Source organism: Mytilus californianus, unplaced genomic scaffold (assembly GCF_021869535.1).
Source record: "Mytilus californianus isolate M0D057914Y unplaced genomic scaffold, xbMytCali1.0.p SCAF_19, whole genome shotgun sequence".
Taxonomy (NCBI): Eukaryota; Metazoa; Mollusca; class Bivalvia; order Mytilida; family Mytilidae; genus Mytilus; species Mytilus californianus.
This window is the reverse complement of record NW_026262667.1, coordinates 1,145,617-1,172,999: the sequence shown is the minus strand read 5'-3', so window position 1 is coordinate 1,172,999 and position 27,383 is coordinate 1,145,617. Positions and strand designations below refer to the sequence as shown.

Sequence of the window (27,383 nt, the reverse complement as noted above, 5' to 3'; positions counted from 1 at the left end):
TAAATACTTGAAATTCCTTGCAGATTTTATATCAATGTATCATGTAAAAGTTAACTTAAAAAATACAAAAGAACAAAGTAAACATGTGATCAGATTCTTGTCAATCAACGTTAAGTAACGTTAATCTTCTGCAATTTGTCAAGAAGCAAGACAATATAAGACCGAATCGGCAGGCACATGATTTATTAATAAACTTCAAAGTAATATTGAGATTATTAAAATCATTTCTTATCTAATACCGTACAAAATTAATGAAAACTCAATAATTTACTGTCATATTGCAAAACCGGAAAGAATAATTAATGATTTTGAACGTTGAGAGGAATGTTATAGTAAGATAAGATGGCGTGTCACGTTTTAATCGTTTTCGCTCTCATGGACGAGAGAGGAATAACTAAAAAGATCGATGAAAAAAGTTGAATCTACACTTCATGTAAGTAAAACATATATATACTTTTTTAGTTAAATATATTCTATCAATTTAAATATATATACAGATTGGAGATCTTATGGGTGAATTGGTTTTAAGTTTAACGTCAAATATAGGTATGGTACTGACCTGTAACTAGCTACAGTCTGTAGTGTCATTTTTAAAACAACTATATTTGTCAATAGATAATTAAAACTTGTATGAATGCTGTTCTGTGTTAGAGGTGTCAGACCACCAGTTCAAAACCTCTATACAATCAACCAAAATGTTCAATTTTCATAGCTTTCTAAACACTTTACCTTAAGTTTAACTTCAAACAAACCAGGTATATTCTGAATTGTACATGTATCACTTTTCTATATGCCCATTTTCAACCGATGTTTAAAGTCTTGCAGTGAAACACCACCGTTCGGAAGTCAAAGGCTACTAAAATAACCCCTGATTTTCTTGAACTCTCAAATAAGTATGCTATTGAGCGCATTAATCCTCAATTTTTAATGCAAAATCATGGACAATTAAATGTTGGCTCAAAATGGTCTATATATATATTTCTCTTTCACCAAAAGTTTCATTTCTGCAAATTTGTTTGTTATTTTAAGTAAACAATGACATCAAAAGCACTATATTTTGTCCAGGAAGGGCTACTTTTACATAAGTTCTAAATTGAAGTTGTTGAATTGGTGGTCTGACACCTAGAGTAACTTAAGGGCATACGATACAGTTTTGATCCCACGGTGAATTTTTGACGAAAGTTTGCATAAAGCTATTTTTCACCTAGTCAATTCAAATATGTAATAAAAGAAAATATCTTCATGTGCTACTTTTAGAGATAAATGGGGTAGAAATTTTAGACATTTACTTGACATTTGGGTTTCTTCGACATTTCTATCGTTTGGAAAGACATACCTAACTTTTTTGTTTTAAAAGAAAAACGCAAGCAGATTTAAAAAAAAATACATCTGGAATATCTTCTCTACATAAGCGTGTTTCGAATTTGTGTAACAATTCTTTGGAAATAATTCATTTTATCATATTTTCATGATTTTAGTAAAAACTGCATTTTTGGCTGTATATTTATTTTAAAAAAAAAAATCATCGGTGATTTGTTCATAAAAAAAAAATGGCACAAAATTAATAATCTTTATTCATAATCAAGCAAAATGGCATTTTTAAAAAGAGGGGTCCATGAACTCTGTTTCAAGTTAAATCAGTCTGAATGATAAAAATCAATCGGAAAATGAATCTTTTCTCGATATGTCACAGTTTGACGTCGCGAAAATTAACAATTTTTTACGTTAGCGACTTCATTACCTCTCCTGTAACTGTATCGTATGCCCTTAAAAGGCAGTAACAATCCGCAGAAAAATTAAAAATTAGCAGCTTACTTAATTAAGATAGAGCGTACTCCTTGATTCCATAATAGTATTATGCTTGATATCCCTCCTCATAAAGACCTTCTGCATGTTTTAACTGCAATGTTATTCTGCAATGGTTAAAATAGTTTTATGGGAGGATGTTAAAATGTGAATAACAGCAGTATCACCACCGATGGAATACATATAGAAAATAGGGAACCAGTCGATGTTACAAATATAGTTTTTATTCTATTCCTGTATAAACTTTCTCGTGTTGGAAGAAGCAATATGTCTCCTGATCTCTCATGAGAAAAGCTGTTGCAGTTGAAAAAAAAAAAATTTTGATTCTGTAATTTTATTGTCATGCGTACACCATCCTCTTTCAATTGGACAATTATAAGGAGGTTGGGCCATTCCTCAGTGAATTTATATCACGCCATTTTCAGCAGTCTTTCAATTTTTTTTAAATCCATAGTACCACAGCTTCGTGTGTGTGTGTGTGCGAGAACGTCGTTTTAAAAAAAAAACTTTTTGGGGTTTCTAAAAATATAAAGGTGTATAACAATTTATTGAAAGATTGTTCTTTGCTAAATAAGTCGTGCATATTCAGGACCAGACGCATTTTGAATCATATGAACAAATGATAAATGCCACAAATGACTTATGACAGTTGAAAACTGCAATTTTGATAGAATCGGCTAATTTTCAGTATCTATCTCACATTTTACTAGACGGATATTCTTAACCAAGGCCAAAATTCATTAAGATGTCATTTTTAAAATCTATTTTATTCTTTTTTTATTTCCAAAAAGCATTTAAAATGTGCATTATTGCATGTCGTCAACAATGTAGTGTTGATACAATTTTGCTCGTATAGATTTATAAGAAATGTATGAAAATTATTTAAGTATAATTCTTATATGATTTGTATATTAGGGAATACGTTGATATGATTGGTCGAGAGGACTTCCGGTAGTTGATCTTGACGTTGTTTATTTTTCGATAGACGACGTTGACCGAACTTCTTTTCGTAACCAATGTAAACAAGATGGCGGCGATAATAACACCGACATTAACAAAATTATTTTCACTGCACGTTAATCGTTAAACTTAATAATAAACACAAAGTTATTCGTTGGAATGATAATAAGAGTTTTTGTAGTTTATTCGGACTTTTATTTGTTTGTGAGTGAATTGGTCGAGTTTATACACCAATAAATTCCTTTAAAAAGGCGTTTAATCCTATAATATTATTTAGACCATTGAATTTTTAAAAAAATCCTTGGTTTTAACATTTACTTCCCTTGGTTTTAACATTTTTTTTTAAAATTTGATCCTGTGAGTGAAATAAATACAGTGGAAATTGGCAATACATCTTTCTGTAGTATTCTTCACGAGTCAATTATCGGTTGAAAATATCTATAAAGGTAATAAATTTTGATCTTTATATATTATATTTTAAGTATCTTTATATTTGTGTATGATATTTGTACAGATTGTTCACATGGAGTTTTAATAACCTGTTATATGAATTTTCATTTTAATCGAAGTATATAAATAATATATGGTATCATATTGATATGACATGCATGCTAAATGCAGGGGTTCTATATGGAAAAGTGTAATTGAAGCATGATTTTATTAAGGCGTTCAATTTAAAAAAAAAAGACGAAAATAAACAATAATTAAAAGAAATAAAAGAAAAAACCTTCAAATAGATAAAAAATAAAAAGACGGGAAATTATTTCGTGGACCTATAGCTTTTACAAGACAAGATAACACCCACACACACACCATCACACATGTATAAAGATTGTCTAACGATGTAACTAAACACCTTATTTGGTATGTTACACTGTAAACATCGTGCTAAGAAAATCAACATTTATAATACATATTTAGTTTCAACGTTTTTAGGATAATGTTTAATATCTAAACACAGCTCCAAGTAAGCACACTACATGTACACATGTCTTGATTATAAACACTGTAAAATGTGTTTAGGACTAAAACACTAATTTCTAAGATAAACACGATCATTAACACAATCATAAAAACATTGTCAATTTAAACAAGTTTACAACTGAGACATGTTTATGAGTTTATTAACAACCACTGGGTCGATGCCACTGTTTGAGGAGGTTTTCTCCCCGAGTGTATCACAAGCCCAATAGTCAGCACTTCTGTGTTGACATGAATTATCAGTGATATGGTCACAATTATAAATTAACTATTTACAAAACTTTGAATTTTGACATATTATGGATTTTCTACCCCAGGAGTAGATTACCTTAGCTGTATTTGGCAAAACCTTTCGGAACTTTGGGTCATCAGTGCTCTTCAACTTTTTTTATTCGAGGAGGGTCACTGATGAGTTTTTTGAAGACGAAACGCGCGTGTCACGGCGTAGAAAATTTTAATCCTGGTATCTTTGATGAGTTATTTTAGACCTGAACGTGTAGTAAAGTATGTTTTGAATTGATTCTAGGATCTTAACACAATTTTTACAGTTTAAATTTATATACGTTATTTTCTATATAATATAGCAGATTATAACGCAATATTTTGGGAAACAAATTTCATTCTACAGGCTCGTATAAATATGCAGTTTTAAAGGATGCTGGTGTAAAGTTTATTTAGACAAAAGAAATTTTTTGTGGTTCCCGTCTTCTTTTCTTTTTTTAGTGAAACCATGCGATAAACTTTTCCTTCTCGTGACGTCGCACTTACTCAGCATTCACCTCTTGTCAATATTGTTAAGATAGTGATAGGGAAGCGAAATACCCCTACGTCCCGTTTCAGTGTAGAATCATGAACCCTTAGAATTGGTTGATATTGGGCAGTTAAAAACCATCTACGGTAATCTATCTTATTCCTGGCTCTCATTCACAGCAGCCGAATAGATTTTAGATAATTCGTCTATTTTGTTTCGTTCTGCCTTATTACTGACTCTTTGCGTTTCAAAAAAACTACCACGTTTTTCAGTCTTTACAATTAGTACTGGTTTTAATCGAAAGTAACCTTTGAATGTGACGTCTATAGTAATCAATGTCATAACGAGTGTATGAATGACTGCTTATCTTTGTTTAAGCTAACAAAGTACACTACAACGTTACAGTTAGGAATGGAAATGCAATGGCTATTTATCTTGGCTGTTTTAAATTAAACGGTCTTTACTCTCGATGATTTACTTTAAAAAAATTAAAAGCTACTTCTAACTAACAAATTGACTTCTACATTGATATTCATCGCACTTCAGCGTTACCACTAACGCACTTTGGCGCACAGCTATCAACAAAATAGCGTCACAATGCCAGCATCGCACTTTGAACAGCGTGATGGAAATGATGAAAAACGCACTTCAGCGTCAAACCGTCGCATTTCAGCGTGACCATCGCGGTTAGGAGTACCATCGCGGTTCAGAGTCTTCCATATATATCAAATCTGTTTTTTTCTGTTGGAAATATTTCCCACTGGATGTTTAACAAACAACAATAAGTGATCATTGTCAATAGAGTATTGTCATGCACCTAAAGACGGGTAAAGGTTATTCCTCGCATAATGATCCTATTAGCGACATGAACTGCGACATTTAATGTTTGAAAATCCGCATTAAAAATTAAATAACAAGATATGTTACATGCAATTGCAAATAATTTACCGATTTAAAAGAAGACATTTAACTTCTTTTGAAATTGATTAACTGATGTGAATCTTAAAGACGTCTTCAACATAAAGGTCTTATCTGCATCACTGGTCACGTTAGAGTAATTTCAATTCAAAATTCAAGCTTAAAACAAGGATCATATTAGATTATAATTAATGTTTTGGGTTAAATTTGGGATAATATTTGTCAATATCCTTTTCAAACTTTAGAACTATGCAGCTATGAGAAAATATTTGATTTCGTGGTAAAGTTACTTTGTAGAAAGTTAAAGTTTGTGTTTACGTTGGTTTCAGTTGATACCTTTTATAGTATTATAAAATGATACATAATTATGATAAATCACATAAACCTCTCTCGTTCCTCTGATGTATTCAATGACACGGGAGACTATTTTTCAATTGAAGCAAATAAATTCCACTGTACGTTTAACACTAAAACCCACCGACCTGCAAAGAATCGGCTTTACTCTAATCCTGCAATGAAAAATGGTGGCATAAAGGATTAAAGATATTACCGCATTATAATGCAAAACTTTCTCGAATCTTTTACTTTAAAAACTCTGGTAAGTTTCCTTTTGTATTTGTTTTATACGATTGAACTTTATTGGTCAAGTAGGTTTATTTCTATGTAACAAAGGGTGGTTATGTGCAAAAGAAAGTTTAAACAGTTCTGATTTGTTTATTTATCCAGATCAAATGTTGACATGTATGTTGCCTATATACTCAATTAACAATTAGAAGATAAAAACCTTTTTCTTACGTATATTTGTTGAGATATTTTATTTGTATCTGAAATTGTTAAAATGAATAGAAATTTAATGGATAAAACTTTATTCACTGAAACTACAACTTAATTCTTACCTTGGGATTAATGAGATTATGGCGCAATCAAATAGGTTTCCAATGCCGGGAAGTATTTCTACAACAAAACCGTTTAAGGTAAGCTAAATCTTTTAGAATTACAAATAGTTCCATATTTTTTCTGAAATAAAAAAAAACTTCCATGGCATTTGTCATGTGTTGAAATATTACTCAATTCAATGAATATTTTTACTCGTTGTCTTAAACATATAGAACCATCCTCTTTCTTTCATTTCAAGTATTTTGTGTGCATTCTAATTAAATAATTGTTTTCTCAATTCTCATATGTGAAATAAATCGGTAGGAAGAAAGGATTGATTTTCGAAGTACTAGTGAACATGAACTATGACGTGTGAATTCTGGTTGTTACAGAAGAATGTATAAAGTAACTGGAAATATATCATTGGTATGAAGAAGGCCAATGTACGCTATTGTTTTGCTTTTGCGCTAGCCACATTACATACACAAAATATACTATTTTTTGCCGAAATCACTTCACTATATCCTCTGCATCGAATTAACCAACTTGATCATCGGTTGGATGTGTACTGGTTGATATTTTAGTATTAGATACATGATGTTTTTATAAGTTGTTATTGACTTTGAACTAGCTTTCAGTAACTTCAAATACTCTCAGATCTTGTGTCTATTTTGGTTTGATAAGGGTTTTTTTGTGCTTAGTATCGATCTGATGAGTTAGCCCTTTTCAACTGATTTTTATAGTTTGTTCTTATGATTTACTGTAACACCACTGTCTAAGGTTAGGGGAGGGTTTGGTGCCAGCAAACATGTTTAACCCCTGTCCCAAATCAGAAGCCTGTAATTCAGTGCATGGTTGTCGTTTGTTGTTGTATATTATGTTTGTTTTACGTTTATTATTTTGTATATAAATCAGGCTGTTAGTTTTCTCGTTTAAATTGTTTTAAATTTGTCATTTCGGGGCCTTTTATAGCTTGTTATCCGGTTTGAGTTTTGCTTATTGTTGAAGGCCGTACGGTGACTAATAATTGTTAAATTCGACGTCATTTGATCTCTGGTGCTGACTTGTCTTATTGTCAATCATACCACATCTTTTCATTTTTTTTATATTGAACCAAATTTCTGTAGCTTTCTGTATTCTGTTTGGCGTAAATCTTTTTGAAACCTGGTATCTATGATGAGTTTATCTGTTAATCCATTTCATTTAGGTACTAGACAACTGCTATAATTCATTTTGTCTCCGGTTGACAGTTATCTCGTATGCAAACTCCATCTTCTTATTTTTATATAGAGTTACCAGTTTTCCAAATTTAAAAAAGGGAACACATTTGTTCACAGTATTATGATTTTATTTGTATTTCCATGCAATTTTATGAAAGATATTATCAACAAGACTGGCTGGATGAATGAATTTATGGCTTTTATGTATAGTTGCAAATATTACATGCACCTTCAGGACAAAAACATGTTAATGTGATATGAATATAAAACTCTGGTTTGTACTAGTACGACAAGATGAGTCGTCTTATAAAATTTCACACAATCCTGTACATGCATGGGATATTATACATTTATTTCCCGCGCCTGAGGGAGATATGAAGATTTGTTCACCCAAGAAAAAATATATTTCACGAGGGCATCGCCCGAGGGAAATATGACTTTTCGAGGGTGAACAAATCTTCATATCTCCCTCAGCAAAGGGAAATGAATGTTTTATTCCACTGCCTATACTTTTTTTCTTCTGAACATAAGATATTAACTTACATAAGTGTTTTCTTATCCGTTTTTTTTTATAACTAAACACAACGTACACAATGATAATCAGTACCGATTAAAAGTTAATTATCTATTCATTTTGTTTGTTTTTAGATTTGAAATAATCTTTAAAAACGAAATTACTGTACTATTCTTAAAAAAACCCGATCAAAACGTTTTAAAACATTAACCGCGGGTAACGTCGCACAAGGCAGTTCCGACGTTCAGAGGGGAATATGATACTCCGAAGGGAATATAAAGTTTTGTTTGACGTCACGTGGGATAGTTTCAACCAATCAAATGTTGATTTCGCTATCAAAATCAACATGCAGGGGAATAATATAAATTCTTGTTTACAAGGTAACGGTACGCAAGACGATATGCCACTATACTTGGACACACTCTTACTCCGAGTCGAGCAGTCTTTGCACTCAGTCCTATTAAAATGTCGCGTGCTTATTAAACAAGCAGGAAATATAAATTTTCAGTTCTTTGGTTCGAGACCACTGGGGACCGAACACACAACCTCCCAAAAGTTAATAGTTGTTTCATGTGAAACACATTTAATATTGATTGATTGGGTGATTGTCAGTTAGATTAACTTCCATCGGTATATATTTGGTGCATATTCTGGAAGTTAAAACAATAATAAACAACAAGTTAAATCGATCAGGATGGAGTTGGACAAATTAGGACTGCCTTTGGAAGAAGAGGGTATGTTGGATCGGGGCAGAAATTTAGTCTGGCAAAAAAAAAACATCGCTGAGTAAACTGCCCTGTTTAACGCACAGATAGCGTTGCATTTCCACAACTCTATACGTCGGATTGTACGCATCAATTTAAATCAGCAAGGGCCTAACATCTTAATGCAAGACACATTTACATCAGCAAACAGTTGCACTCCGAGTTACAGTAATTCATGGGATGTCTTAGATCATATCGTGCAAATAACCCAATAAATGACAGTATTTGGAACAAATGGTGAGCTGAAATAAGAAAAAGAAGCACATATTACCCGATTGAGAAAAAAAAATGGTTGATAAATTACCCAATATATTCACCCTTGTTTGGGGAGTTCATTTATGTCCCTTAAACAATATAAAGCTATTCTTTCTTGCTTGCAGAAAAAAGTACTGGAAATTTGATAAAATGTAATGATAATGATAATGATAAGATCAAAATATAAGTGCTTTCTGCTAGTTTTTCCCCCAGAATATCACCTTTTTGCCCTAGCGTTTAAGAAATCTTTACGTGTTGAAGTTCTTTGGTCTTCCGGTTTAATCACCTCAGTATGAATGTCATTATTTATTTAGTTTTCCATTTATAAAATTAATCACGTTTATTTTGTTGAACTGCAAACGTTTTGAAAGTTGATCACAAACCATTTACGATGTTAAAAAAGGAGTTTATCACGATACGTGATATTTCAAATGGAAAATAGTAGGAGGCAGATGCAAGTAAGATTTAGATAGAATTTTAAATTCTGCTTAGTATCATTACAAGTGAAAAAAAAAGCTGACTGAATTTCTTGATTGCAGACTTCATGTCAGCATATTTTCTGTAAACCTTTAATCCATTAAATCAGGCCTAACCTGTATGCTATTTCGTGTTTGCTTGCATACAGCTATAATACACTGGAGACGCCCATCTCAACACTGGTACAATATAAATTGGTCTGTTGACATTTGAATAGATTTTTGAATAAAATGTTGGGGAAACAATTCCAATAAATTAAGTATTCATTAGTTGAGAAATGTTTACTTATATAACTGATGATCATTCTGGTTTCAAATTTAAAAAACATTCCTGCTATATCCAGTTCCGATCAGTGATTTCAGTAAATTATTTGAATTCTATTTCAATTATTTAAGTCAATTTTGAATTTTGTCTTAACAGTGTTGCAGCAGTTGCTTTTACAAAAAGATTATTACGAATTCTGAGATTTTGAAAAAAATATCAAAAAATAAAAATAAAAAAAAAAAAAACATATAATGCCGACTTAAATGTAAACAAGGTGACATCCCAATGGAAACCTAGTATAACAGTATATATCTTATTTTTAGTGTATCCAGTTTGTTTCTGTTTATATATTCACAACTTGTTTGACAAAAACGATATTTATATTAAATGTTTTCGAATGACAGATACTTTAAGTGAAAGGAACAATTCATATGACTCTTGGAATCAGGGTGAATTAAATTTGGTTTACGATGTTAGAAAAGACTTAACGACAAGCTCATTTATATGTGAAATATTTTTTAATTAATTAACGTGACATTTCAGAGTAGACCTACCACAACCACCCAAGATGTAGATCTAGATTTATCTGACGATTCTGATGCTGACGAGAAGAAACCGATAGAAGATGACCAAGAGACATTACTTGATCTTTCGGGTAAAATATATTATAACACAAAAACTATGAGGGTATCTCGGAAAAGGTATATAATATATATATGAATCAAAAGTTCATATAGGTTAACATTATTATAAAACTATGTAAATTGATTCAAAGTTTAGGAATAACGTGAATCGTGTGGTGAAGACAGATAATGGAAAAAATTCTAATGTTTCGGTGTTTGGTTATCAACGGGCTTGTCTTTAACATGCAGAACACATGGAATTGCGATAGAAAAGGGAAAGCTCTTTGTGTCAGCGCCTCCACACTTTGGGATATATCTTTGTTATAATAACTAGTACATGTATGTTTGGATTAAGAGCGATTACGCCAAATCGACCAACGTTAACAGTTATATTATATGATCCATAATTTATTGATTCTTTGTGTATTGAAGGTTATTGATACTTACTAACGCAAAAACAATCAAATATTGATAAACCTAGTATATAGATTATCAAAATAAAATTTATGATGTTTGCCTTACATGAAATTGTTTTCACGCTTCAGGTGTCAATTTTATAACTAGTATGATTTAGCAAAACTAGATGCAATCAAGTTTTATATCAGCAGACCTTTTCACAATAATATCTTACGATAAAAATTGATCGTTTGTTATAATACTGAAATGTTCATGACTTGCGAGTATTTTTTCTCTCAAGTTTTTTTTGTAGAAAAAGGTCGCAGGCTTCTATGACTAATAAACATTATAAATATAAAATTACATAAGAAACACTTCAGATTAAGACTTCTTTATCCTTCCGATTATTAAGCAAATACTTAAAGAAATTTAATTTTGCTTAAACGTTCAGTACATGTATTTTGAATTAAGTGCCTCGTACAAATATTAGTAAAAAGGAGGGTCTAATTGACATTTTACCTTTATAAGATTTTAAGAGATTTCTAAAGAAAATATCTAATATTAGAACGCGTCATAACCAAACACTCGGTCAAAACAATTAATAATAAAAGTTATTAATCTTACTATTAAGTTTATAAAAAAAAATCTGAAATGATTTGTTTAACATTTCATACCAAATTATTTTATATATAAGCTAAGTCTTGAATCAAAATGACCATTTCTAGCAACTCTCATCGACAGATACAAAGGTGTTTGCCTCTTAAGCCATTTTCCGGACACATCCTAGACGTAAAAACTGCAGAAAAATCAAATTAACCAATTGTTGTTAAAAAAAACATTTTCTTGCGATTTTTTTCTTCTTTTTAAGATGGCTGATTCAAAGCTAAAGGTCGATTTATCTATCAACAATATTTTGAAGATTCTAATTCAATCGTGAATATATAAACAGTTATACTTTACTATGAATAATATTCTTTTTTAGTTAAATACCCAGATTATGACAATACGGGTTCAAAAACATACGAAAAAGCATGTCGAAAATTCGATGTCGTTCCATCATCAAAAATAACCAGAAAAATGGACAGTGATAAGGAGACAACACTTGATCTAAAACATTATGGCCTAGATAGTAAAGGGACGATGGCTGTTGCCATGGCAATGGTGGTAAGTTTAATTTATCGGTACGTTTGCTTTTACTAATTTAAATACCAGTAGCACTTTATGTACAGTTGCTTTTGTGTCGGAACATTGAACAAAGGAACTATGTAATGTCTTGTAACAGGTTAGGATTTAGTAACAACAAGTTATTCAGAATGTTAAAGCATCACTTAACAGACATCATTTCAAGTTGGAAACAGTTTTCATTGATAAACATCTCTTGTACATTTTGACACGAAAAGAGTGTTGTCATTGTTCTGAGTATTTTATGTTATTGTATTACATAGAGAAAGCATAAGCATCCAAAATAAGAATTAAAGAGAATAAAACGAAATATCTGGTGAGAATAAATATATATTTCAATGACAGGTAATGAAAGTGTCAGCTGGCTTTTGTTTGAGTAAACTATATAAACTACAGCCCTATCAATGTATTTTAAAGATACTTAATGATTTGCTACTTGAGTATTGGTTTGCGTTTTTCCTCTGCCTTGGATTCTATTCATCTTGCCTAAATGTTATGATACCAATCACATTTCAATCAAGAACAATTTTTTTTAATTATTCAAAGTATACACACTTTTTGTAAAAAAAATTTCGTAGGAAGACATCCACAACACAATTGAGAATCCATAACCCCAGTAATATCGTTAATATACTCCGTGTATATCAGCACATCTCAATTTGTTTACGTCCTTAGATGAAAGTCTTGGACTGTGTTATGAGGGTCTGGTCCTTCATTTCTGTATTCTTTAATTTTTTAGGCCACTTTTCTTTATTCTTTGTTCTTTTTGCCCATTATTCTCTATTCTTTATATTTTAGCACCTCATTATTCTCTATTCTTTATTTTTGGCCCATTTTTCTCTATTCTTTATATTTTTTTGCCTATTATTCTCTCTTCTGTAAAGCCCATCCACATCCACTGTTATGTTTAACTCTTCGAGTTTACAATGGAAGAATGAAACTAAATGTCCGAATATCACCCACCATTGGAGGTTTTTGACAGAACATCAAATGAGTGAAGCAATTTTCTTGCGGCCTTCTTTTGAAAATTAGTTTTCACTGTGAATTATTTTCTGTAGTAGCCGACTAACATATTTTTGTTTTGTTTTCAGGTAAACACTACCTTAACCAAATTGAACTTAAAAGGAAATAATATAGGTGAATCAGGAATGCTTTATATACAAGTAATGATGTCAGAAAATACAACAATTACATCATTGGTATGTCATATTAAAAACACGCTAAAATTAAGAAGGATCTAATTCAAAATCTTTTTAAATTTCCAGGTCTCGATACAGATAAATGATATCCCAAATTTATCACAGGTTTTCAAACAATATTATGTAGCTTTTATCAAATAAGGCACATTAAAGATATATATAGTTATATAATTCATTTAAGACGTGATTGTTGGGTCTTGATAAAAATAGAACGCATCATTCAAACTGCAATCTGTGAACATGACTTTCCGAGAAAACTTTATCAACAAACGTTTGGAATGATAATAACATGAATATATTGGAAACAGTATAACTGCATAAATCAAGTACTTTTAATTTTAGTTATAAATTTTTAAACATAAACTGAGAATGTTATGAACCTGATGTGCCGAAACCACTGAATGTGGATTGATTATCGTAGCCTTTCCCGTTTAGCATTCATAAGGAATGCCCAGAGTCAAACGTTTGGAAAACTGTAGACGTTTTACTATTCTAAAACTTTAAATAAACTCACAAAAAAAAAAAAACAACAAAAAAAAAAAACAACAAAAAACAAACAAACAAACATAACAGCTGGTTGTTCATAAATCTTTTTAGTGTATTATCAATTATCATCGGGAAATTAAAGTGTATGTATGCACTAATGACTTACATTTGTCAAAAATAATAAATGATATAAATGATATATAAGTACTATGTTAACATAGTTCCATTTTCTTTCTTAAGGACATTTCAGAGAATAATCTGAAATCGTTTGGTGCTAAATCTATTGGTATGATGTTACATGACAACAAGTTTCTTAGAGAACTAAATATAGGAGGTAATTATCATGCTGTGGTCTTTTATGAAAATCGGAAACCAATTTTAAAAAATCATGCCCACGTCAAACCATATTTGCTACGGGGCCTGTCATTGTTTTAACCAACTCAGCAGTTTGTAGGCTGGACAAGATTTGTCGAGATTTTTGTTCTTTTTAATTTAATATTCTATACCAGATGGCAATTGTCTTCAGGAATCACTTGCAGAATAATAAAAAAAGATTACCTAAATCGCGTTTTACGTAAGTAATACATTACCTTAGTATAAGACTTATCTCCCATACCCATAACTCACTTAAAATAAGAGATAGTTTTCGATTGTCGTGAATTGAGAAATAGTTATATCCCTTTGCTGCCATATGGAAATGGAACGGGGACCCAGTTATTTGCCCTATTTCAACGCATTGAAAATCATAGTAAATAAATGGGGCGCTGTTCAATAAATAATTTTGATAGCCACCTTGTGACTTCTGCGTCATGTTAGGCATTGGTTTCGAAGTTTCTAGGTACAATCTTGGTGCATCATGACCGGCATTTCGTTGCAAAATTTTGTATTGATTGACAACAGGGTCAGTCAGTCTACTTCCGGAGAAGAATAAAGGCTAGAATTTAGGCAATTTATTCTATGTTCTGACGCCCGTTTACATTGAAATAAATCAAAACTTTTACTAAAATTTAAACTCGAAAGCCTACTTACATTAAGTTACAGAACTTGTGTAATAATAACACTACACCATTTAAATTCAAGTTGTGTATTTTTTAAGAACTACATTCGTGAGAAATGGACAGGTTGTCATATTCCAAATCAACATGCACAGATTTCTTCATAAATCGACCTAATTCAACTTATTATCCTGACCACTAGACTTTAAAGAAAGTTGTTTTGAACAATTTCAATTTCTTTTAGCCTTTCCTAATTCATGACTACCAGTTTTACCTCTGATATGGGGGCCTATGAAATTAGCTCAAATTGCGTCGTATCAAAAACTACTTACAGTTGATGGAAGATTTTTTAGCATTAGAGTTGTCTTCCTTTTATCAGAAAAAAATAAACATTTAGTGGTTTATGTGTGTAAAGACTCTTGTCACATGTAATAGGTGAAATCTATAAACCCTCAAACCATCATCACTATGTTGATTTATAACTTCCATGTTGACAACTTTACACAACAGCTAAAGTTAAATAGAAATATTGGTTTTAGAACCGCAAAACTCTGTTCTTTTTCAGTCACATCACTAGAAGAACAATAAAACAAATATTGCATATTTGCAATGTGGTTTTTCCTAATCGAAAACTTACTTTTGAGAGGCTGACACATAAACTGCTTCAACAGAGATATTAGGAAGTACGACTTAAATCGACTCTACATATTAGGGTTTACGATCACCATCATGAATTGGTTGGCTGATTCGATGTGTATGTGTCTCAACTCACTAGCGACATGTTTTCGCGGTATTAGATATTTTGATACCAGAATAGTCGTCTGACCTGTAAATTTCCCGATTATTACAATTTGACTTGATGCATGCATAGAAAGAGACGCTTACTCTATCGACGCACCAGGTCTCGCTCCTTTTGGAGCTAATGCGATTCCCCCATTTTATGTATTTACCTTGATTTGTATCTTCTTAATTCTCTTTGAAAACAATAGAATTTATGTGTTATACAACATTTGTTTTTAACCCTGGTTGAATAATATCCTTTTGATGACCTTTAATGCGTGTGCAGGGATTTTTTTATTACGCTTTTTTTATAGTACTATATTATATAGAAATAATACGTTCCCGAGTATCAGTTCGCCTTATCTTTATATGACATACGCTTCACTTCAAGATTGGCATTTACAATGTATTTACAATACACGTTTTGTTCTGTTCTTGAATATTATCCAACGGTTCGTGTATTTTTTATTTTATAATTGCTAATTTATCTATGTATTCTGGATTCAGGAAACGGCTTTACAGACCTCGATGCACCTTTCCTTACCAAAAAGATTGAGGTAAACATTAATCAGTTCTTTACTTATGCCAAAGGAACGACTAAGATACAAATAATTTGACTTTATGACAATTAATACGAAAAAAAATTTCCAATGAAAAACAATCTTATGTCAAGTCTTTAAAAAAATGGATTATACTTTTCAGTACGATGTGAGGTATACATCAATTTAACAATGAAGGATATGGGTGCTAACTTTGTCAAATATTTCATATTCTTGTTTAAAGTTAACAACATGTAGGTAAGTGGTTATATATTTTCTCATTTGAACCTTTCATAGCAGATTGGTTTTTGCCATTTTGAAGACTATTGAGTGACCAGTAGATATTCAATTTTTACATCTTGTTTTAGATGCTAATTATTTCATTGTTAATCATGCCACATCTCTTTATCATTATAACAAAATTGAACGATGATGAACAATATTATCTGTTATGGAACGATATTATTAAAGTTATATTTCCGGTCAATTCACTGGAGTAAATTATGTTTCCCAAAACCTGCAAATATATGGCATTGCATTTATTTTTGTAATCTGTTTTCTTATCTTCATTTTAAAAAATATATAACATACACTGCTACATTATTTCATATTTACCTTGTTTCTTAACTTGAGCACAAAACGCTTTTGCTTGTTCTTGATTCATGCAAAGAGTTTTGATTTATGTTTACAGGAACACATGGCCCTGCATTATTTAAATCTTAGCCACAATTTGTTTGGTGATTTATCAGGGAACTCATTTGAACACATGATAGGTTTGTATTTCTCACTATTTCTAACTAGGGAAGATCTAAATATGTTGTGCAGTAGGATTAGAACATGTTTGAAACTGGATTCAACACAATTTCTCGATAATTTTCGACTTCAATAGCTCACACTTTGTAGATTTAGACTTTTAAAACTCCTTTCATCCCAAAACACCCTTCAATCATTTGTGCCAATCTATTTACATACGAGATGTCGTCAATAAAGTTTGAGGTACTGATTGGATTTTGGTGCCAACTAATTTATATGTTTTGTTGCTTACAACTTTAATGACCACTCTACCTAATTCCTGATTAGTAATTTATCTTAAGTAATACATATATTATCAGTTAATTTGTTCATGGAACACATAAGTTTTAAAAATTTATTATACCCCCAGTTTAGATGTCGGGTCTATCTTTCGATCACATTGTTCATTCGTCCGTTGGTACAGCAAATATTTTCGTTACACTTTTCTCAGAAATTTCAGAACAGAATGACTGCATATGTGGTCATCAGCTTGACAGTAATGATGTGTCTTAACCCTGCATTCTGTTTTCCGATACTTTGAATTTTTCGATATGTGAATGAACTGAGATATTTTAGTAACAATTGTTACAGGTCTAACTAGCTATAAAACCAGGTTTAATCCACCATTTTCTACATAAGGAAATGCCTGTACCAAGTCAGGAATATGACAGTTATTTTCCATTTGTTTGAGCTTTTGGTTTTGCCATTTGATAAGGGACTTTCCTTTTGGATTATCCTTGGAGTTCGGTGTTTTTGGTATTTCACTTTTTCCCAATACTACTTAACAGAATGACTTCATGTTTTGCTAGCATTTTCAGGATCTGTCAGACACATTCTTCCTGTGTTCCGATAGTGGGGTTATATTTAGCATGACAATGTATATAATTTTGTTTCATGTAGAATAAAACAGACATTTATGATTCGATTGTCTTTTTTCTACCACGTGTATTTGATAAACTTTTTATCAAATTGTAGCTGAAAATGTGTCATTGGAGGAGTTAGATTTGAGCTGGAACCAGTTCAGAATTATTGGTGCTAAAAAGATAGCTAGTGGGTTGAAGGTAAGATTTAATTTAAACATACCATAAAAAGATAGCTAGTGGGTTGAAGGCTAGATTAAACATACCCTAAAAAGATAGCTAGTGGGTTGAAGGTAAGATTTAAACATATCCTAAAAAGATAGCTAGTGGGTTGAAGGCAGATTTAAACATACCCTAAAAAGATAGCTAGTGGGTTGAAGTTCAGATTTAAACATACCCTAAAAAGAAAGCTAGTGGGTTGAAGGTAAGTTTCAAACATACCGAAGAATTGAAAAAAAGAATGATTATATGTATGATTTTATTTTACAATAGACAAATTTTGGTATATAAATAAAAATATATGTTGGGTATATTTGAGACTAAACAATGACCAATAATTACTCACTTGATGAGTGGTATGTACTATAATATATATGAATTTGCTTCCACTGATTCAGGGGCCTCTGTAGCCGAGCTCTTCAACTTCGTACTTTATTTGGCCTTTTTAACTTTTTGATTCGAGCGTCACTGATGAGTCTTTTGTAGACGAAACGCGCGTCTGGCGTTACATGGTAAGACAATCCACGTTTTTATATTTTACAGGAAAATGACCACTTAAAGATAGTAAACGCGTCTTGGAACGGATACGATGACGATGGAGGAGCTGCATTCGGTGATGTTCTTGCCAATAATAAATATTTAATAGAATTAGACATATCATGTTGTAGAATAGGTCCGGAAGGATTTGGAAAAGTTATGAAAGGTCTTAAAAGTAACGACACTTTAGAAGTTTTAAAGGTAATACATGAATATTAGTAGAACTTGACTACATATGATAATATACTATAATAATAATGAAAAAGAAAAAAAAATATTCTGGATGCACAAATAGCTACATTAAACTAAAAACAAGCAGTTATCCATTGCCTTAACTACGTTTTATATATGAATTTACCAAAAAATAGATTGGTAAAACCTTTGCTTTATGAATTTCTTATTTAAATTAAGGTTTGTTTATATGCAAAAGAGAATGTTTCAAATTTTTATATACTAGTATAAATGACTCGAACAAAAATCACAAATTTATTATTTTTAATTTAAAACTAGCAGCTGTGAAAGTCATGCTGGTTCCTGTATTGAACTACTAGAAACAGAAATTTAAAATCCATGCTAAAAGTGTTTTTAACTTAATTGCTTGTAGTCGACGGGACACTTTCATGTGAATTATAGATGACCATCCGTCTTAATTTTAAGACAGTGTTTAAGGAGTTTTTTTTTAATTTTCGGCTCACTTGGAGTTCGGTATTTTTTGTTTTTTTTTTACCTTTTGCTTAAATTGTCATTTTGGAGTTATGTAACTTTAAAAACAAAGAATTTGTAAGTCTTTTTTAAAAAGCTCCAGATTTGGATTTGAAGCGAATGAAAAGCGTGGCCACCAGATGTAATCTCTGATTTTGAATGGCCAATTATAAAAAAATCTTCTCCCTTGAAGTTGCAAGTCAAAGTGTTGACACTATAGGATGGGTGATCAATTTGGATTGATCTTCATTTCATTTTGATCAGGGAGTAAACATATCGATAAGCGTTTTACACAATTCCCAAAGAACCTCTTCGGGGAAAAAGTATTAACAAAATATCGAACTCCAAGGTAAATTCAAAAAGGGGTAAGTCCATAAAAACTAACAAAATCAAACGTTAGCCTATATCAACCAACTGAACGAATAGCAAACAACTGTAAAACTCCTGACTTGGTACAGACATTTTCCAAAACAAAAACAACCTGTTTATCTTCTACCCTGAGCCTGATACAATTAAAACTTTTATTATCTGAAACTGACGGTTCAAAATTCTTAGAAACTTTAATGCTTCTCATATTGTAGTAAACTGTTTCAAAACATTGCGGCAATGATAGCACATGATAACTAATATGCCGGGGAAATTTAACTTTCACGTTTTCCTCAAAACTAGTACCGATGTAACTAAAAAAAAGTTCTGGGATGAATTTTTTGTGCATTAATGTTTACTTATTGTCCTCATATTTTTGTATCATTTGTGTTTTTTATATAAGTTTCTCTATAAGAAACATGCTTAATGGAAAACAAAGTCATCCTAAGCTGACTTTGTCAGATGTTGTCTTCTCTTTAGCAATTAGGGGGTACATTTTACTCGTTTGCAACTCAGAGAGTCTCTTCTTTTAATGTTCATGTATAAAACTTCTTTTCAATTTGGTAATTCCGAGCAAGTTGCGTTATACTTACATTGATGAAATATTCATAAAGTAAAGAGCTTTGACCTCAAAGTAAAACATTCACATCAAAATATAGCTAAAAGACTACCGTAGTTTACCGATGTTCAATCCCACAAAAAATCTAAGTGAGTTGCATGAATCCCAAATGAAGGGAGACCGGGTAAAACATCACACCCTTCAATTTAAATAAGTCGATTTTAAATACGATTTTGGAAAACTATTCTCGTTTGAAAAACAAAATAGCATCTAATATTGAAATCTTTTTCATTGTATCAAATGACAAAAACACTTTAAACAACAATATTGTTTTTGTCTGAAAATCCTTCAACTACCAGTGTCTTATCAAAGAACAAGGAATGAATAAATAGTCGGGTAATCCCTTTTATCAAATTATGCTAAGGATGGGTTCTTTGCAAACCATAAATCCTTCATGGCCTCATTGAATATTTCTATGAGCAACAAATCTGAGGACTAATCTTGTTTGTATTTGATACCTAAACTTTACAAAGCTCCGTACAAACAGAGGTTCTTTGGCGGCTTATCTGCATGTTATACGAAGGATTTGTACGTCATATTAAGCAAAAAATTTGTCCGCAGTGAAAGAGGGATTACAGATATACTGGGATACTGTTTACTCGCGAAGTGGCATTAACCTTGTGTGAATTTTTAAGAAATAAAAAGAACTTTCCAAAAATTTCAAATCTCGGTCATTCTCTGAAATGAATTCTATCAAAATCCTTCGATTTCTCCCCTTTACACCTCCATACTACATTTAAAAAATCACGTATAAAGGAAATAAAAATGATACCATCCGCCACAAATTATTGTTTTGACATATATTCGGCATACTTTGTTAAAAAAAGAGCCCGAAAATAGAATATACTATACCAAAGAACAAGTGATTAGTATGTTGGAGTTTCTCATGGACAACATATTTGTTGAATTTCGAGGTAGAATATTCCAGCAGGTTGTCGGCATTCTTATAGGAACCAAATGTCAATCTCTCCTGGTCGACCTTTTCTTATGAGTCGGAGTTCCTTCGGACACTTGTGAAAACAAGAGGATCAAAGAAGTTAGATCATTTAATTTCACATCAAGATGTATTGATGATGTTCTTTCCATTAATAATCCAAACATTTCTGATTGGGTTCCATTAATATATCCTCCTGAAATAGAGATTAAAGAAACCACAGATACTGCTTCCTCCACCTCATTTCTAGACATATACCTCGAATTTGACTACAGCGGTCATCTCAGTACCGGAATCTATGACAAACGAGACGATTTCAAATTATAAATTTTCCTTACCTTAGCAACAATTTACCAACTTAATCTGCGTATGGAGTATACATTGTTTTAAATATATACAATATTCAAGATCTTCTGCTACTACATTGAAAGACGTCATCGGTGTCTGAGAAAAAAAATTCCTGAGCCAGGGTTTTGACAAAAAACGTCTCGTCCTTTTTCTTAAAAATTTATCTGAAAGTGCCAAGACATAAGGGATAAATATTCAGTGTCTTCTTTAGTACTAATAATACAAGATGTTATTCAGTCATACTGTCAACTACAAAACCAACCTTTTTTTTTGCGCCTTTGTCTAATTTTCTATCAACTTCAGTAACTTTTTGTTGGCGTGGATCCCAATTATTGTCACTTTAACCAATGATGTATGTTTTTGTTACTCACCTCTTTTTTCATTATAACGGAGCTTTAAACAACTGTCATATAAGTGGGATATTTAGCTAGCTATAAAAGATTATTTAACCTACCATTTTCTTCAGAAAATGCCTGTACAAAATCCGGAATAGGAAATTTGTTATCCCTTCGTTCTGTTGGCTGATATAGCATGTATAGTGTAAAGTTTGATATTGTCAGATTTTATGGACTTCCCCCATTTTGAATTTACCTTGGAGTTCGTTTTTTTTTGTTAATACTTTTTTACAAACGAACTGAAATTTTGTCGTCGATGTAAAATTCATATTATACGATTAATAAATGCATGTTTTATAGATTGGTAAGAACAATATTCCTGATAGCGCAGTAGAAACAGCTGTAGAGCTACTATTGACTCTAGATGCATCGACCTTTAAGCTAGAATGTTTAGATTTATCAGTGAGTAGAAATTCCTTTTTAATGGTACAACTTGAAACTAGAAACTTATGAATATGTGATAACTTGTTGAAGAATGGCTTTAGCTTAATATTTTAAATGTGATAAATATTATTTTTTGGTTTATTTTACTTTCAGATGCCTAACTCAATATATAAACTTCGCTAATAAGACACATATACAATAGCTAACTCATAACTTGCATATAAAATAGTTTTCAGTAACCATATCGGCGCCTTATTCAGAAAGGGTTAGCAAAATATCAACTGATGCTAAATTCTACGTCATTTTGTGAAGGGTTTTCTTTTGGCTATCATTCTACATCTTATTCTTAAATGCATCTTTTACCAAAGAAAAGTAGTTTAGTAAATAAAATTCCGAACAAGAACTAACTGAAGCCATTGCTGTTGACAGATGTAAGAAGTTTCCCGAGTTTAAATATACGATTTTCAATATATTAGTTCTAGATTTATGAATATTTTTCTCATTGGCAATCACAACCAATCTCTTTTTTGATATGGTAAATAATTGTGGTGTGTCGTGACAAATGAAAAGTGGCGTTAATTTGGTCATAAATGAATGCAGAGGGAACGGGGTTTAAAGTAGAACTTACTGTTTTTTTTCTCTTTGTATAAAGCCTTATAATGACCTAGAAATATTCACGGTTATATTGTATACCATACCATACCCTTTATTTCTATGTAATAATACAAACACTGACGTTTCCTTCAGGAAAAAGGGATAAAAGATACCAAGGAGGTAATCAATGGCCATAAATCGAAGAAAGACCGATACCGCTATGACCAAAGCATAAAAGACGAAAATAACAACCCACAAAACACTACATCGAAAACTTGAGCAAAACACACCACATCGACACAAAACCTGTGGTAAATACAGGTGATCCGAAAGGGTCTACGGTTCATGACCCCCCTCAACTTCTTTTTAGTTTTTAGTTTTATCTATACCTCCTTTTCACTTTTACGTATGGTTGCAGTGTTTATACTGATAATTGATCAACATTCCGACACGTTAATTCTACTATTTTCAGGATGTTATGCTAACAGGAAAATCTCAGGAAAGGCTAGCAGAGCTTAAAGAACCTTTTCCAGAATTGGAAATAATACATGGATATACCGATTCCTATGGAAAGAGGAGGATGGTTGGATTCGGTGACATGGGACAAGAAGCTTTATTATGTTTGAAAGAATATTTAGAAGAATGTAATATGACAGTAACTGAGCTATTCAGTAGGTTTGATGAGGATGGCAGTAATAGTGTAGATTATGATGAGTTTAGACAAGGAATCCGGGTAAGAACTTAAAAAATAATATCAAATGCCAAAAGCAACATCTATTTAATCTAAATGCAACATAGCTAACTTATAAAGTTGTAAAAAGAGGGGAATATATTGATTATTGTTTTGACCTAAAAAAGAACCTGTTATCTTAATAGAAAAGAAAGAATATGGGGTATCCATCCATGACACAAAATCAGTGTATGCAAAGCAAAAAATAAAAACAAAAAAAGCAAAGGAACAGCGCTTTTATTGCTGTTTTTCATCTCAAAGTCACAGTGAGGCCTTCAACACGGAGCAAAAAAACTCTAACCTTACAACAAGTTTAAGACGGCCCCTAGCACCGGTTTGGATGGAATTCTTTGCAAACATGACGATCACGCCACAACTGTGTATTGAAAAACAAAGCCATGGAGTTATATCAATTAAATAGATCTGGCAAAGAAATTAAACATGTACTGTCATAATTTAGCCCGACAATCACACTGAAGCGTTCAAAAAAAAATCCAATACAAACATTTAGACAACCACGGGGCACATCGAGATATCTTGTTTTTTTATTCATAACAAATAGCAATCTCAAAGACAAAAACGAAGGTTCTGGCAAAATTATTCAGTTTCAGTGTACCGAAGATATCATATTCCCTCAATAATCCCGTTCAGTGAGTGCTTGGAACGTATACATACATTTAAACTAGGCATGAAGGATATAACACAGAAAGTTTGCTTCATATCTGAATTTGATATCGATGGATGGGATCAAAAAAGGATATACCCGAAATGATACAGTTACGTTTTCAAAATTGTCAACTTCGTAGTTAATGAAAAATTGTTGTGTCCGTAGTGCTTTTCTCAAAGCGACAAATATTGAAAGACAAGGATGTAGAAATACTTGAATACCTGAGTGGTCATATGACCAAAAGGGACATAAAACGAATAGCCAAATCAACCTTAACTAACTTTGCCTGATTATCTCAATGATTATCAACTCAATTATAACGGTACATTATAAATTATGTCACTGACTACGGAACTAACATCTGGGACAAGAAGTCCACCAGCAACTGTATTGACCAAGTGTAAGAAAAATGCGAATAAAACTTTATGGTGTGTTCGATGTAGTTACATATCCTTTGTTGACATCTTATTGCATGCGTTCATGTTCAAATCATACGGATTGAGTTATTACGGGTTATGAGGAATAACAAATGAAATCCACACAACAAAATGTGTTTGGTTGACCGATATAAAATGTCTGAGTCTCGACATGTTTTGCGGTCATAGATCTTTAGACACCAGGATAGATGTATGATCATCTTCCTGTTTTTACTTATTCGGGATTCGCATGGCGGGTGATGCATGTATAATATATGTATGAGTCGCTTACCCTGATTGGCGTAGACGGTCTCGGTCAGTTTGGAATTCGCTCAGAGTTTTCGATTGTTTTTGGTATAATCCAAATTGGATTTACGAGTTCTGAACCTTGGTAAACTACTTATGCCTTTTATTTATAGATGTTTACAACCATGCTCTTGAATGATTGATATTTATAATTATAATGTATAAAAATAACTTTGAGGTTGAAATGTCATTCCGAGAAAAAAATCTAAGGGAAACTTTGAAATAATTTGAACTCATATATTAACTTGAATAAGTGTTGAAATATACGTTTTTTTCTCAACCGAAAATTATTCATCGATGTATTTTCTGTATTTTTTTTGTAATTTTCTCTATTCCTCTGCAAAAAATATGTGTGTACTCATGATGGTCGCTGCCCAATTGCTGACTAATTGTCTCGTGTACGCTTCTACTGTTTGTCCTATTTTTATTACAATTGGTCTGGTTCTATTATCGCTTACCGTGAAAAAATATATATGTCTTCTTATGGAAATAATAAAAAGCCAGGTTTCAAATTTGAACTATTTGAAATTGTAGGATGAATGTATACCATTATCGTCGGAACAAGTAGACCACTTAATCAAATATATAGATATCGATGGAGACGGTGACATAGACTTCAGGTTGGTAAACTTGTAGATGAGAAATTAGAAATGAAATACTTTGATTCCTATTTTGGTAGGAAACAAGCTAACTTTTATTAGCAAAATATTCAAGATTTGCATATTGGTCTATGCTAGCATTTTAAAATAATAATTTTAGATTTCTCTGATTTCACTTTCTTTGACTCAGATGTTTGCTCTTCCATCATTTATAATTCATTTAAGTAGACGGTACTATTAGATGACGATCACATAATTTTATATACTATTTTTTTCAAAGTTGAGTCAAAAGATATGAGTGACAATAATAATAATAATTTATCCAAAAACAAAACGGCTTATAGAATATACATTTTTACATTAGATTTACAATGCATCAGTGTCATATTAATAACAATAATTATACGAAATACACATATACACATATACAAAGCTTGCTTTTAAAAGAAGAGGTTGTTCATTAGTTTTGAAAGGAGGGTAAAATGGGATCATTGCTTCACAACAAAAAAGTTGAATGTGCACTATAAAATCAAATCATCTGAATAAGGCAATTGAATAATTTAAATTCTACCTTTATAATCATTTTCTTTCAGCACTACTGATAATAAGAGTGTTGAGATATTTTATAGACTATATATTTGTACTTAACAAGATCAACATGACAGGTGCCACCGGTGGAGCAGGATCTGCTTATTTTTCCGGAGTACCTGAGATCACCCCCAGTTTTTGGAATCGTGTTGCTCTGTCCTTACTTTTTATGTAGTGCTTTGAGGACTCTTTCTTTTTATAGAAGTAAACTTATGGAAAATGCTTTTAATGTTTGCTCGGCATAACCAATCAGAAGATGGATCAAATTGTGTGTTAATGGTTTGAGTTTAATTGCATACTGATAATAACACATTACATTTGGTGCGTTCAAAACGCTTTCTGGATTAACCTCCCTCAGGTACGCTCAAACCCAAAAATTTGAAAGCCAAGGATGCATAAATACTTGGATTTGTGAGGAGCTATAAGTTGTAAGTTTTGTTTATTTCTATCAGATTTTCCTTTCTCGTGGTGTTGTTCAGAAAGTGATAGTAATTTAGTGTAGAATGTATTGAGTACATACTAGTAAATGAAATACAAATACAATTATGATTTTTTTATATTTTTTAGTGAACTGGTACTTAAAATAAAAGAGATAACGAAGAAGCGAGCAGAGGAGATGGCGCAGAGAGATGCAGAATCTGCTAAACGGCGGCGATAGATTTCCATAATATAACTGTATGAACTACTCACCAGACCCGTAACCAGGCTAGATTTTAGGCAAGGGAGGGGTTTCACAATATATTGCATCATCATTTGCAGCAGTGTCTTACATTTAATGTCAATGCTTATCTCGAATCAACTATACAACAATATTCTTGATATCTAAGTATGTTCTATCGAATCCCGTTTATCCCCTTTGCTACGGCCATGATAAATTAGATTATCATTGATCGTATAGCAATAAATATAATGGCTATAGCAAATCTTAAGAGTCTTACACTACCTAAAAGGCGAATACATTTCGTTTTTACAAATTCTATGTGGAGGTTAACTTTTCGGTGGGAGAATACATATACGAACAAACCGTGAACTGATATTCCTTACATGTCCACTGGTAACAACGATTATTTAATTTAAAGTATAATGAAATATTTTATTTCATGTCACTGACTGAATAAATGTTCTATGCAATATGTAAATATGATTTGTAAATGGTTTGACATTTACGACGTACTGTTTCTAAATATATAGAACAATATTAATGAGAGCCACAAGCTTGTTTTCTGTCAGGAGAACTAGATCTGTATGCCAATTAAATGAATGTATTTGGGTTATTTGACATGTCAATTCCCTGTTTTACAAGCGATTTTAATACAAAAATAAATTAATGAAGATAACTGA

At 31.8% G+C, this 27,383-nt stretch overlaps 1 protein-coding gene across 3 annotated transcripts; it reads left to right on the top strand.

The window, feature by feature from the left end:
• The first annotated feature begins 385 nt into the window (after positions 1-385).
• LOC127727036 (leucine-rich repeat-containing protein 74A-like) lies at positions 386-27,383 on the top strand. 3 transcript variants are annotated; one of them, XM_052234432.1, is made up of 13 exons: positions 386-433; positions 10,330-10,441; positions 11,788-11,969; positions 13,079-13,186; positions 13,913-14,006; positions 15,955-16,004; positions 16,678-16,759; positions 17,754-17,839; positions 18,401-18,595; positions 22,059-22,160; positions 23,209-23,469; positions 25,390-25,475; positions 26,610-27,383. In XM_052234432.1, the coding sequence occupies exons 1-13, from the start codon at positions 407-409 to the stop codon at positions 26,698-26,700; spliced, it is 1,476 nt and encodes a 491-aa protein (XP_052090392.1). In that variant the 5' UTR covers positions 386-406; the 3' UTR covers positions 26,701-27,383. The 3 variants fall into 3 exon arrangements, with proteins under 3 accessions (XP_052090392.1, XP_052090391.1, XP_052090390.1); XM_052234431.1 differs by lacking the exon at positions 386-433 and adding an exon at positions 5,863-6,014; XM_052234430.1 differs by lacking the exon at positions 386-433 and adding an exon at positions 6,219-6,390.